This window comes from Equus quagga, chromosome 6 (genome assembly GCF_021613505.1).
Source record: "Equus quagga isolate Etosha38 chromosome 6, UCLA_HA_Equagga_1.0, whole genome shotgun sequence".
NCBI lineage: Eukaryota > Metazoa > Chordata > Mammalia > Perissodactyla > Equidae > Equus > Equus quagga.
Window position 1 is genome coordinate 54,372,700 of NC_060272.1, and position 12,864 is coordinate 54,385,563.

Sequence of the window (12,864 nt, forward strand, 5' to 3'; positions counted from 1 at the left end):
TTCTGGACATTTCTGATGTGATAAAGACTACCTGAGATTTCTTTTTTGCCTTGAAATATTATATAGTAGTACTATATAAAGCTGGTCTCCTCCTCCTGTTTTTGTGCAAGTGATTTTTTTAAACTAATTGTAGTAGTTTACACTCATCCCTTTGAACTTGTATCTTTTTGATTTGGACCTATCATTTCATCTTGTCAAAATCTTTTGAAGCTCGAGTCTATCATCTCAAGTTTACTTCACCTGGAGTTAGATAAGCAGACCTTCTATATTTTCATCCATTAAAAAATGTTGACTCAAGCAGGGCTGACAGTGGTGTCCTCACAGCATGTTGCTTGATAATTCCCCCTAAGATAATGGGGGGCTCTCTTCAGGGGACTGGTTTTTCAGCACTCATTGCTAATGGTTTTCCAACCAGCTACCTTCTCACCTTATTATACTCTCATGAACTTGACACTTCACTGTGGTCTGCGAAGGAAACTAAAAGATACAGATATAGAGCTATAGATATTGATATGGAAGTAGACATAGATTATACAAGTCTTTAATGGCACAATATTTGATCTTATTTTTTGGCTACTAATCCAATTTAGTGGGAATCAGTAGCAAGAGAAGTGTTTCTGCATTATACAATCCTTAGTTTTTGAAGCACATTCATTAAATTATGGAATAATTTATATGTCTGAGATGTACAAATAACACTATATTGATATGATCAATGAGATGTTATGTTTAAAAAGAACCATTAAACATTAATTTGGTTACCTGCAATAGAACATCAATCTTAGTCACTAGGATGTTCTCTGCTTTTTATCAAAGATGAATATCAAAAGGTTGTTTTTATTAGAAATTAGCTCCAGGGCTCCCATCTGTCAGAAAAAAGGATGGCTGGTCTGCTGCTTTTCTTTTAGTGTAACTGGACTGTTTTTGAACAAAGAGAGTGTAAGATTAATACAGTTAGTCTTAAGGAGAGTAAAGATAATTAAGTTTTATACTATTTTTAAATTGAGTTTGAGGATTACTGTTTTTTTAAACAGCTGCCAATAGCTCCTAAATTAGTTAAAGGTACTATTTGCTCTCCATTAAATTGTCCCAGTTTAGGTAGAATTAAATCTCTCTTTTTGTTGTTTGTTTTGAGAGTAATTCTGTTTTTTAATAATTTTAAAATGTATTGAGGTTTTACAAGAATATAAGAAAACTGTTTGGGGCAAATCATTGTTTTGAATAAATAATTGAGAAGTGCAGGAAAAGGATATTGGTTTCATTTTTTAAAAGAATGCTATTTTTCAAGGCCTGGCCCAGTGGCGTGCAGTGGTTAAGTTCGCAGGTTCCACTTCAGTGGCCCGGGGTTCGCCGGTTTGGATCCCAGGTGCAGACCTACACACCGCTTGTCAAGCCATGCTGTGGCAGGCATCCCACATATAAAGTAGAGGAAGATAGGCACAGATGTTAGCTCAGGGCCAGTCTTCCTCAGCAAAAAGAGGAGGACTGGCGGCAGATGTTAGCTCAGGGCTAATCTTCCTCAAAAACAAACACACAAACAAAAAACTGTTTTTCCTTCCATTTATAGAATAAAATGTTAACTCAATTTTTATGTATTAGCTCTGGGAATTATATTAGTTAAATTCGATCATTCACCCAACATGTATGAGAAAAGGATTGCATTGGTAAAATACGTTAAAACACATATGTTACATTTTCAAAAATCAATCAGGCTTCGAAATTTCTTTTTATCTTTAAATATGGATTGATCATATTCAACTTATGAGTATTAGTAACTGTTAATTATGGTAGATATCTGTTTCCTAATGATCTCCATCTATTTGAAATAAGAGATCAAGACATCTACCTCTTGGTCTGTGGCAGATTCCTTCCATATAGTAAGTCTAATACTACAATCCCAATTCTAAAAAAATGAAAACAAAATGGTAAGAGAATAGGTAAACACAATATAATAGTTTCAGTTCCACTGATTGATTTAAACATGTATTAAATTGTTTTATGTCTTGAATTTGTAGAGGCTTGCTTTGTTTACGACTTAATCATTACTTCTTTTTAATCTGAACTTTTTGCCAACAGTGAAAACTGCACCTCGGTCTCCAGATGGCCGGGCAAGTCGTTCCCAAACTGACTCTGGCCCTGGACCAGCCGTGGCAGCCAGCAAAGAAAACCTCCCTGTGCTCAATACCAGAATAATCTGCCCAGGTAGTACAGATTCTGAAACATGGTGTATTTTTAAATATTTCTGTATAAGTCCTCATTTCCATATAGAAAATGTGTTCTTAAAGATAAATGTTCTTTTGGGAGAATGTTCTGGGCACTCTTATTGACCAGAATCCAAATCCTTAGACTTTTGTGTGTATAAGAATTGTCTAGGAAGTATTAAAATGCATGTTTCTGAGCCCTGCCCTGAGAAGTTTTGATTGAGTAGTTCTAGAGTGGAGCCCAGGAATCTGCATTTATTAAGTACTCAAGGTGATCTCTGATCCTCTACTCTGCTACTTTTTAAGTATCTCTGCAGCTTTCCTTTTAGTTTTTAGGCCACCAGTCTTTCTATAGTTACTTTTAGACTAGTAATAGTGCTGCATTTTGGAACCTCTGAGGCATCTACTCCAGCCCTGGTAAGATAAATTTACCTTGAGATTAGGTTAGTACTAGTGGAAACCAAACGACTTGCGTGGCAGGGGAGGGAGGAAAATACAGATGTCTCAGAGGCCTCCTTAAGTACCAGTGGTTTGACTTGGTGAAGACTCCCAGATTCATTCCAGAGTAGATTGGAACCCAAATTATACCCTGATAATCAGCCTCTCCTACAAGTTCTTTTTAAAGGTGAATCACAATTCAATAATATCAATTGGAGACTTTAGTATCCCACTTTCCATAGTGGATAGAACAACTAGACAGAAATCACCAAGGAAATGGAAGGTTTGAAAAACATAAAACAAGTAGACCTAACAGATGCCTTTAGAACACTCCACCTAACGACAGCAGAATACGCATTCTTCTCAAGTGCATATAGAACATTCTCCAGGATAGACCACGAATTAGGCCATAAAACAGTTCTCAATAAATTTAAAAGGATTGAAATTATACAGACTATGATCTCCAACCACAATGGAATAAAATTAGAAATCAGTAACAGAGGGAAATTTGGAAAATGTGCAAATATGCGGAAACGTGGATCAAAGAAAAAAATCACAAGAGAAATTAAAGAATACTTTGATATGAACAGAAACAAACATCCACCATACCAAAAATTATTTGGTGCAGCTAAAACAGTGCTTAGAGTGAACTTTATAGCTATAAATGCCTATGTTTAAAAAGTAGAATGATCTCTAAAACCTAACTCTCCACCTTGATAAACTGAAAAAAGAAGAGCAAACTAAATCCAAAGCAAGCAGTAGGAAGGAAACAATAAAAATTGGAGTGGAAATAAATGAAATAGAGAATAGAAAACAATAGAGACAGTCAATGAAACCAGAAGTTGGTTCTGTGAACAGTTTAACAAAATTAACAAACCTTTAGCTAGACTGACCAAGGAAATAAGAGAAGATTCAAATTACTGAAGTCAGTAATGAAAGAGGAGACATCGCTATGGACTTTACAGAAATACAAAGAACTGTTTGGGAAAACTATAAAATATTGCATGTCAACAGATTATATAACCTGGATGAAATGGACAAACTCCCAGAAACATGCAAACTACCAAAACTGATTCAAGAAGAAATAGAAACTCCAATGGGACCCATAACAAGTAAAGAGATTGAATTAGTAATCAAAAAACTTCCTACAAAGAAAAGCCCAGGCCCCGATTGCTTCACTAGTGAATTCTACCAAATGTTTAAAGAGAAATGAACACCAACCCTTCACAGACTCTTCTAGAAACTAGATGAGGAAGAAACACTTTCCAACTCATTCTGTGAGGTCAGTATTACTCTGATACCCAAACTAGTCAAAGACATCACAAGAAAACCGCGGACCAATATCCTTCATGAATATCCACACAAAAATCCTCCCCAAAAATACCCACTAACTGAATCCAACAACATATAAAAAGAATTATATATTGTGACTAAGTGAGTATTATCTCAGTAACGCAAGCTTGATTCAACCTATGAAAATCAATCAATGTAATATACATATTAATACAATAAAGGACAAAAACAAAATCATCTCAATAGATACAGAAAAAGCATTTAAAAAGTTCAACACCCTTTGGTGGTAAAAACAAACTAGGAATTTCTTCAAAAAGAAAGGAACTTCTTCAACTTGACAAAAGACATCTATGAAAAGCCTGCAGCTCACATCGTATTTAATAGTGAAAGGCTGAAAGCTTTCTCCCTGAGATTAGGAACAAGACAAAGGTGTCTACTCTGGCCACTTCCTTTCAATATTGTACTAGAAAATCTAGCTTGGGCAGTTAGGCAAAATAAAAAGAATTATAAGGCATCCAAATTAGAAAGGAGGAAGTAAAACTGTCTTTCTTCACAGATTGACCTTGAATATAGAAAATCCTAAGGAATACCTACAGACACACAAACACACAATTAGAGCTAATAAACAAGAAGAACAAGGCTGCAGGATAAAAGATCAATATACAAAAAGTAATTGTATTTATATACACTAGTAATAAATAATCTGAACATGAAATTAAGAAAATAATTTACGTGTCAAAAATAACAAAAAAAGGAATAAATTTTACCAAGAAAGTGAAAGATTAGAACACTGAAAACTACAAAATATTGCTGAAAAAAATTAAAGAAGGCCTAACTGAAGGGAAAGGCATCTGTGTTCATGGATTAAAAGACAGTGTTATTAGGATGGTGGCTCTCCTTAAATTGAGCTGTAGATTCTACACAATCCCTATCAAAATCCCGCCTGCCTTTTCTGCAGAAGTTGGCAAACTGATCTTGAAGTTCACATGGGAATACAGAGGACCAAGAATAGCCAAAAAATCTTGGAAAGGAAGAACAAAGTTGAAGGACATATACTTCCCAATTTCAAAATTTACTGCAAAGCTACAGTAATCAAAACTGCATGGTACTGGCATAAGAGTAGCCATATAGATCAATGGAATGACATTGTAAGTCCAGAAATAAACTCATATATTTATCGTCGATTGATTTGCAACAAACGTGCTAAGACAGTTATTCAATCGGGAAAGAATAGTCTTTTCAATCAGTGATACTGGGACAACTAGATATTTAAGGGAAAATATTAATGCAAAGAATTAAGTTGGACTCCTACCTCACATCATATATAAAAATTAACTCATCATAGATAAAAAACTTAAATGTAAGAGGTAAAAATATAAAACTATAAAAAAACAACATAGACATAAATGTTTGTATCCTTGGATTAGGCAGTGGTTTCTTAGATATGACACCAGAAGCACAAGCAACAAAAGAAAAAAGATACATTGGACTTCATTAAAATTAAAGATTTTTGTGATTCAAAGGGCACTCTCTAGAAAGTGAGATGACAATCCACAGGATAGGAGAAAGTATTTGCAGATAATACATCTGATAATGGACTAGTATCCAGAATATATAAAAACCTCTTAAATGTGTGGGGTTTTTTTTGCTGAGGAAGATTCGTCCTGAGCTAACATCTGTTGCCAATCTTCCTCTTTTTGCTTGAGGCAGATTCGCCCTGAGCAAACCTCTGCGCCAGTCGTCCTCTGTTTTCTAAGTGGATCACTACCACAGCTGGGCCGCCGCCGAGTGGCGTAGGTCCGCACCTGGGCTGCTGAAGCAGAGCACGAAAACTTAACCGTTAGGCCATGGGGCTGGCCCCAAGACCTCTTAAAATTTAACAATAAAAAGACAAATATACTAATCTAAAAACGGGCAAAGGGGGGCTGGCCCAGTGGCTGAGTGGTTAAAGTTCTGTGCACCCCGCTTCGGCTGCCCAGGTTCAGAGGTTCAGATTCCGGGTGCAGACTTACTCTACTCATCAGCCATGCTGTGGAGGCATCCCACATACAAAGTAGGGGAGGACTGGCACAGATGTTAGCTCAGAGCTAATCTTTCTCCAACAAAAAAAAAGCCCCCCAAAACAAAAGGAAGGTTGGCGATGGATGTTAGCTCAGGGTGAATCTTCCTCACCAAAAAAAAAAAAAAGGGCAAAGAATCTGAGTAGGCAGTTTTCCAAAAAGGTATACAAATGACCAATAAGCGCATGAAGAGATGCTCACCATGATTAGTCATCAGGGAAATGCAAATCAAAACAACAATCAGATACCACTTCACCCTATTGGGATGGCTATGGTAAAAAAAAAAGATAATAACAAATATTGACTAGATTATGGAGAAATTGGAACTTTCTTATATTGCTAGTTAAAATGTAAAATAGTGTAGCCATTTTGAAGAACAGTTTGGCAGTTCCTCAAGGAGTTAAACACAGAGTTAACATATAACTCAGAAATCCGACTACTGGTGTATACCCATGAGAACTGAAAATATATGTCTGTACAAAAACTTGTTCACAACTGTTTATAAAAAGGTTATTCATAATAGCTAAAAGGTAGGAACAACCCAAATGTCCATCAAGTGGATATTATTTATGGTATATCCATACGGTGGAATATTATTCAGCCACTAAAAAGAATGAAGCGCTGATAGATGCTACAACGTGATTACCCTTGAAAACATTATGCCAAGTGAAAGAAGCTTGACACAAAAAGCCACATTTTATATCATTTCATTTATATGAAATGTCCAGACCAGTCAAATCCATAAAGAGAAAGTAGTTTAATGGTTTCCAGGGTCTGGGGAGAGGGAGGAATGGAAAATGACTGCTAACGGGTGTGATGTTTCTTTTGGGGGGTAATAAAAAAAGTTCTAAACTTAGATGGTAGTGATTGTTGCACAACTTTGTGCTTATACAACAAACAACTGAATTATACACTTTAAAAGGGTGTATTTTACGGTATGTGAATTAATGTTGCAATGAAAATATTAAAGTAAAAAAAGTCCAGAACTTGCTTGGTCTGGAGGTCCAGACGTTCATGTCTAGAGGTCATGTCTCTATTCAGATCTAGAACTATGGGATAACCTTTCTGGGCTGAAGTTGTAAACATGGCTAACCTGAAAATATTTTAGAAAATATACTTTTCTGTGGGGCATCTGGAGAAAGACTTTTCATGTCTGCAAACTGTCCTTTCCTCAGAACAATTGTTTTGTTCTTTTATTTTCTCAGACATAAAGGAAGTTGGCATAATAAAGTATGCCATAGCATATTCAAACTGTGTAATTAAATGACAGAATAAAATTCATCTTGATTATTTGATGATTAGCCAAACTGCAGTAGCTGAAATAATGAATAATACTCTTCTAAGAAGAGCACTTGTTGAGGAAAGGAATGTTGGCCAAAGAAAGAACTTTTTTCCTACTTTCCTAGTGTTTCTCAGTTGTGTGCCATGTTTTTCTTCATTATTCTTTGCCTTTTGTTTGTTTGATCCTTGAGGTCCCTATTACTTTGTCTTGTCTCCAGAGATTAGTGTTTTTAACTTTTTTCCTACTTTCCTAGTGTTTCTCAGTTGCGTGCCATGTTTTTCTTCATTATTCTTTGCCTTTTGTTTGTTTGATCCTTGAGGTCCCTATTACTTTGTCTTGTCTCCAGACATTAGTGTTTTTAGCCTTAATATTGGGATGGGGAGATCATAAAATTCATTAGCTTTGAATACATAACCAGTCAATGGAAAGCATGTTGAAATAAATTTGAAGTTTTGCATATTTAGAGGTAAGATAGAGGCTTCATATTTTTATATTCAATCCTCTATTCTTCTAAAATTTATTAATAGCTGCATTTAATATTTTACTACTTATTGTTGGCACCAACACTTTTTCACCTTAGTACATCTGTTAACATTTTTAATTGAGTATTCTTATCCATGGTTGGAGCGTATGGAAGTGGTAACTCCATGACATTTTGGGTAATTCAGCCTTTACTGTAAATTCCTTACAGACTTAATACTTTATTTGCTATAACAAAGGAAGTAATATTTATTTGTTGAAGTTATAGAATCATTGGGATGGTAAATGAGAAACTGTCACAAAGAGACTCCTATTTACGTCCTCATCTGCTTCCTTTTTTATGACAACATGTAGATCCTAAGAAGCATCCAAAACCTGTATTTACCAATGTCATAGTTTTTTGTTTTTGTTTTTTGTTTTTTTGCTGAGGAAGATTCACCTTGTACTAACATCTACTGCCAGTCTTCCTTTTTTTTTGGCTTGAGGAAGATTAGCCCTGAGCTAACATCTGTGCCAATCTTCCTCCACTTTGTATGTGGGACGCCACCACAGCATGGCTGGTGAGTGATGTAGGTCTGTGCCCAGGATCCAAACCCATAAACCCCGGCCACTGAGGCAGAGCACGTGGAACTTTAACCACTCGGCCACGGGGCCAGCCCCCCATAGTTCATGGTTTTGATTAATGGGAGGAGTAGCCACTGAAAACCATGCTTTGGAAGCAGGATGTTTGAGATTTGGCCTGAAAACAATGGACTGGCTCTTTCTGTTTTTTTATTAACATGTGATCTTGTATGTATTTATTTTTCTGGTCAGGTTTAAGAGCAGGACTAGCTGCCTCAATTGCTGGGAGTTCTATTATCAACAAAATGTTACTGGCAAATATTGATCCTTTTGGTGCAACGCCATTTATTGACCCAGATCCAGATTCAATGTAAGAAAATACTTTTGCAAATACTTTGTTTTGGCTGTTATTGTTTCTGTTTTGTACTAACGGTAACATTTTAAATGTATTACAATAATTATGGTTCCATATACAAAAAGGGTCATCGTAAAATTTCAGAAGTGGATAATGATGAGTATGTTGACCCATTTGAGGTACAGTGGTTTTCATGATCTCTTGCTGAGGTGGGTCCCTTCCAGCCTGTAGTCTGTGACAACAACCGTATGGTGAAGTGAGGCACAGCTCTACTCACTTTCTCCTGGAATGTTTTATTCACTGATGCCTTCATATCCATATTTTTGCTATTCCCTTCACCTCCTTTCTTCTCAGTTTTGCCAAATCTGTCATCTTTCCACGCCCAGCTTCTGAGTTTACTTATTTCAGGCAGCTTCTGGCCCACATTGATCTCTTCCCTTTTTAAAACTCCTAAAATAATTTTGACGGTTCAAGATAAACTTCCTTTTTCTTCCGTGTTCAGTTTTGCTTTTGTTGTATCTCATTTCTCTAAGGACAGGCCTCAAGGACAGGACTGTATTTTCAACTTTGTACTTTCCAAAGCACCTAGAAGAATGGATTTGATCTAGTAGTTGTTTGCTGAATCCATATTTGTCTATTGATTAGAGTAGAAATGGAGGAGACTTTCTAACAATCAAAAAAAGGAGAGCATTGTTAGTACCTGACTGCAAGCCCCTCCGCACATCTGTGTAGTGAGGGGCTTAGGTAGGAGAGAGAACTAAGATTTTGTTACAATTATTAGAAAAGTATTACCGTGACTCTCTCTCCACTTTGCCTTGCCCACCATCCCTTTATGTCACTTGTGCCAAAATTATACATATGGACTAGGATTGTGCACATGGGGTATGAATAAGAAGTGATTCCTGCTAAGCTTTACTCTCTTTTGTAAGGAATAGAAGCTTAAATGGTGTGAAGTGCTATTTTGTGTACAAATTGTAATTATTATATATTAACCTGGAATTGACTTTTATGTACTTCTCCTTGTTATCATAGAGATGGATATTCAGAAAAATGTGTCATGAACAATTACTTTGGGATTGGATTAGATGCGAAAATTTCGTTAGAATTTAATAATAAGAGAGAAGAGCACCCTGAAAAATGCAGGTAATTTTGGTAATAGTAATAATGTTATTACGTGAAGGCAATTTTACTTTAATTTCATTTATTATCTCTTTTGCTTACTCTGCCTTTCAAGAGTAAATAAATAATAGTTACTGAAATTGCCTGCCAACGTTTATTTTCAGGAGCCGAACTAAAAACTTGATGTGGTATGGTGTCCTTGGAACCCGGGAGTTATTACAGAGATCGTACAAGAATTTAGAACAGAGGGTTCAACTTGAAGTAAGTTCCTCTTGAAGTAAATACATTTTGGATCATCTTACTTAGAAAAACAATTTCATTTGTGGAGCTAATTTGGTCTCAATTTCTCTTTATTAGTGATTAAACACTCAAGGGAAAAAATGAAAGTGATTATCAACTTTATTATAAAGGAGGTATAGACACTGGAAATGAGTGACACACATAGTTATCATTATCATTAGCTCCTGAGATATGGATGCTGCTGCAGAGTCATGGTGCCCCATGAAAACGTGGAGCCGTGGAGTACATTTATAGAATAGGATTTTTAACAGACTTTCTCATTTACATTTCCAAATTCTGACCCAATTCTATAATGCTTAAAGTTTTACCCTATAAATAGCATTCATAGTAAATAGAATCTTTTAATTTAAGTGTATTTTTTGTTCCAATTATTTCTAACAACAAATTAGTAAAAGCAAAAGAGATTTTGATCTTTTAAATTTGTTAGTATTTTTTACTAATTTAAGTACGAAATTAAGGACAGCAAAATTGATTTAATCTCCGATAACAGAAAAAAAGAAGTTTGGGCTCATGGCTCTGAAAAGTCTACTAATTTCTGTGAATTTCATTGTCTTTCACCCTTGGTTCAGGGCTCACTGTTTATGCTCATAGGCATGTCTTTCCTTTGTTGTTAGTCCTGTCCAGTTGATCAACTCCTAGTGACCCTCTGAACAGTGGAGCGGAACCCTGCTGGATCCTTTTGTGCCATCCTTTCACCTTCTGGTGCTATATCAGACAATCCATTGCTATTCATAGGGTTTCATGGCCAGTGTTTTTGGAGGTGGGTGGCCAGGTCCTTCTTGCTAGTCTGTCTTAGTCTGGAAGCTCTGCTGAAACCTGTCCACTATGAGTGACCTTGCTGGTATTTGAAATACTGGCGGCATAGCTTTCCACATCCCAGCAACACACAGCCACCCCAGTATGACAACTGGTAGATGGGCGGTGTGGTTCTCTCACTAGAAATGAACCTGGGCTGCGGTGCGAGAGTGCTGAATCTTAACCACTCGACCACCAGGGCTGGCTGTGTTTTTCCTATCTTGTATCTTTTTATAACCAGACATTTTTAATTCAGGTATATCCTACATACAGAAAAGTGTTCAAATCTTAAGTCCAAAGATCAATGAATTAAACTGAGCGTTATTGTTTTAGGTGTTATCTTAGCACTGGAATGTGGACTAAAGAGGTGCCTGGCTCATTCATTATCAACTAAATGTCCTAGTAAAAGTAAACCTCTTATACCTTCCTCTCTAGAACACAACTACATGATCAGCTGCTTTGATTTATCATTGCTTATAAATTTAAGATCAGTGTTACTGGCTGAAAAGGTGCAAAATCAGGGAAGTTCACACCTCATTAACACTGTCTTTGACAGCCCCATCCCCAGGTCAACTTGGCTTCTCGCCGATGTATTGTATAGTAATCATTTATTTTTCTGTCTATGTCACCTTGCCCCAGTGGGCCATACTCCTCTTAAGGACAGGTAGGAAATTGTATTCATCTTTGTAAACTCATGTGTTACACAATACCTAGACCTGTCTCGAGGGGGAAACAGACAGGCAAATTATCATTTTACCATAATTTGGTAAGTACTGAGATCAAGCCCCATAGCTGGCCATCTTTAAGATTTAGGGAACTATCTGGAATCAAAATGGCTGGATTGCCTTTGTTCCTAGAAGAGTGTTGAGCTCTTCAGAAATAGTCTTTCTAGCCTTTTCTACGGGTAGTCCAAATTCTGAACAAGACTATCTTAAGTACATAGCTACTTCTTACTCTCCATTTAACAGCAGTTCTTAACCCTTTTTGAGCTATGGCATTTCCTTTGGCATTCTGGTGAAACCATGGACGCCTCAGTTAGTCTATCTAAGGGTTTATCAATTTTATCTTTTTGAAAAACTGCCTCTTAGCTTGGTTAATATTTTCTATTTTTCTATTCTCTATTTCATTTATCTCTGCTCTAATCTTTATTAGTTTCTTTCTTCTTCTAACTTTGGGCTCAATTTGTTCTTTTTTTTTCCTAGTTCCTTAAGGCATAGAGTTAGGTTGTTTATCTGGGACCTTTCTTCCTTCTTGATGTTGACGTTTATTGCTATGAAATTCCCTCTTAGAACTGCTTTTGCTGCATCCCATATATTATTGTATGTTGACAGTTTTTTTCTTGCAGTATTTTGAATATGTCATCCTATTCTCTTCTGGCCTGAAATGTTTCTGTTGAGAAATCTACCCGTAGTCTTATGGGGGTTCCCTTGTATGTAACTTCTCTCTTTTCTCATGCTGCAGTCTTTGTCTTTGACTTTTGACAGTTTAATTGTAATACGTCTTGGTGTTGCTGTATTTGGTTTCAGCCTATTTTGGGTCTTTTGGGTCTCACGGATGTGGATGTCCATTTCTTTCCCCAGTTTTGGGAAGTTTTCAGCCGTTATTGCTTTAAATATACTTTCTGTCCCTTTCTTTTTTCCTTCTGCAATGTCTGTAATGTGAATATTGTTGCTTTTCATTGTGTCACACAAGTCTCATAGGCCTTCTTCACTCTTCTTTTATTTTTTCTTTTTGCTTCTCTGATTTGATGATTGCTAATGTCCTATTCTCTACATCACTGATTCTTCTACTTGGTCTAGTCATCTGCTTTTGAAACTTTCTATTGAATTCTTCAGTTCATTTATTGCCAGCCCTAGGGTCTGGTTTCCACACACCCAGGTAAGGAGCTGAGTCACAGCCCCACCTGCTGTGAAGAGTGTCTCCCAGCCACATCTGATCAGAGGGGCTGGTGGGAACACCTGGAAGCTGTGTAGCTTAGCA

General features: G+C 36.5%; 1 protein-coding gene across 5 annotated transcripts in view; it reads left to right on the plus strand.

The window, feature by feature from the left end:
- The window catches only part of DGKH (diacylglycerol kinase eta), a 175,548-nt gene that overhangs the window by 133,770 nt on the left and 28,914 nt on the right, over positions 1–12,864 (plus strand). For all 5 annotated transcript variants that reach the window (XM_046664536.1, XM_046664534.1, XM_046664535.1 and 2 more), the window contains 4 exons: positions 2,077–2,202; positions 8,568–8,685; positions 9,703–9,813; positions 9,954–10,050. In XM_046664536.1, the coding sequence (XP_046520492.1) occupies positions 2,077–2,202; positions 8,568–8,685; positions 9,703–9,813; positions 9,954–10,050 (452 nt within the window). The remainder of the gene's footprint in view (positions 1–2,076; positions 2,203–8,567; positions 8,686–9,702; positions 9,814–9,953; positions 10,051–12,864) is intronic.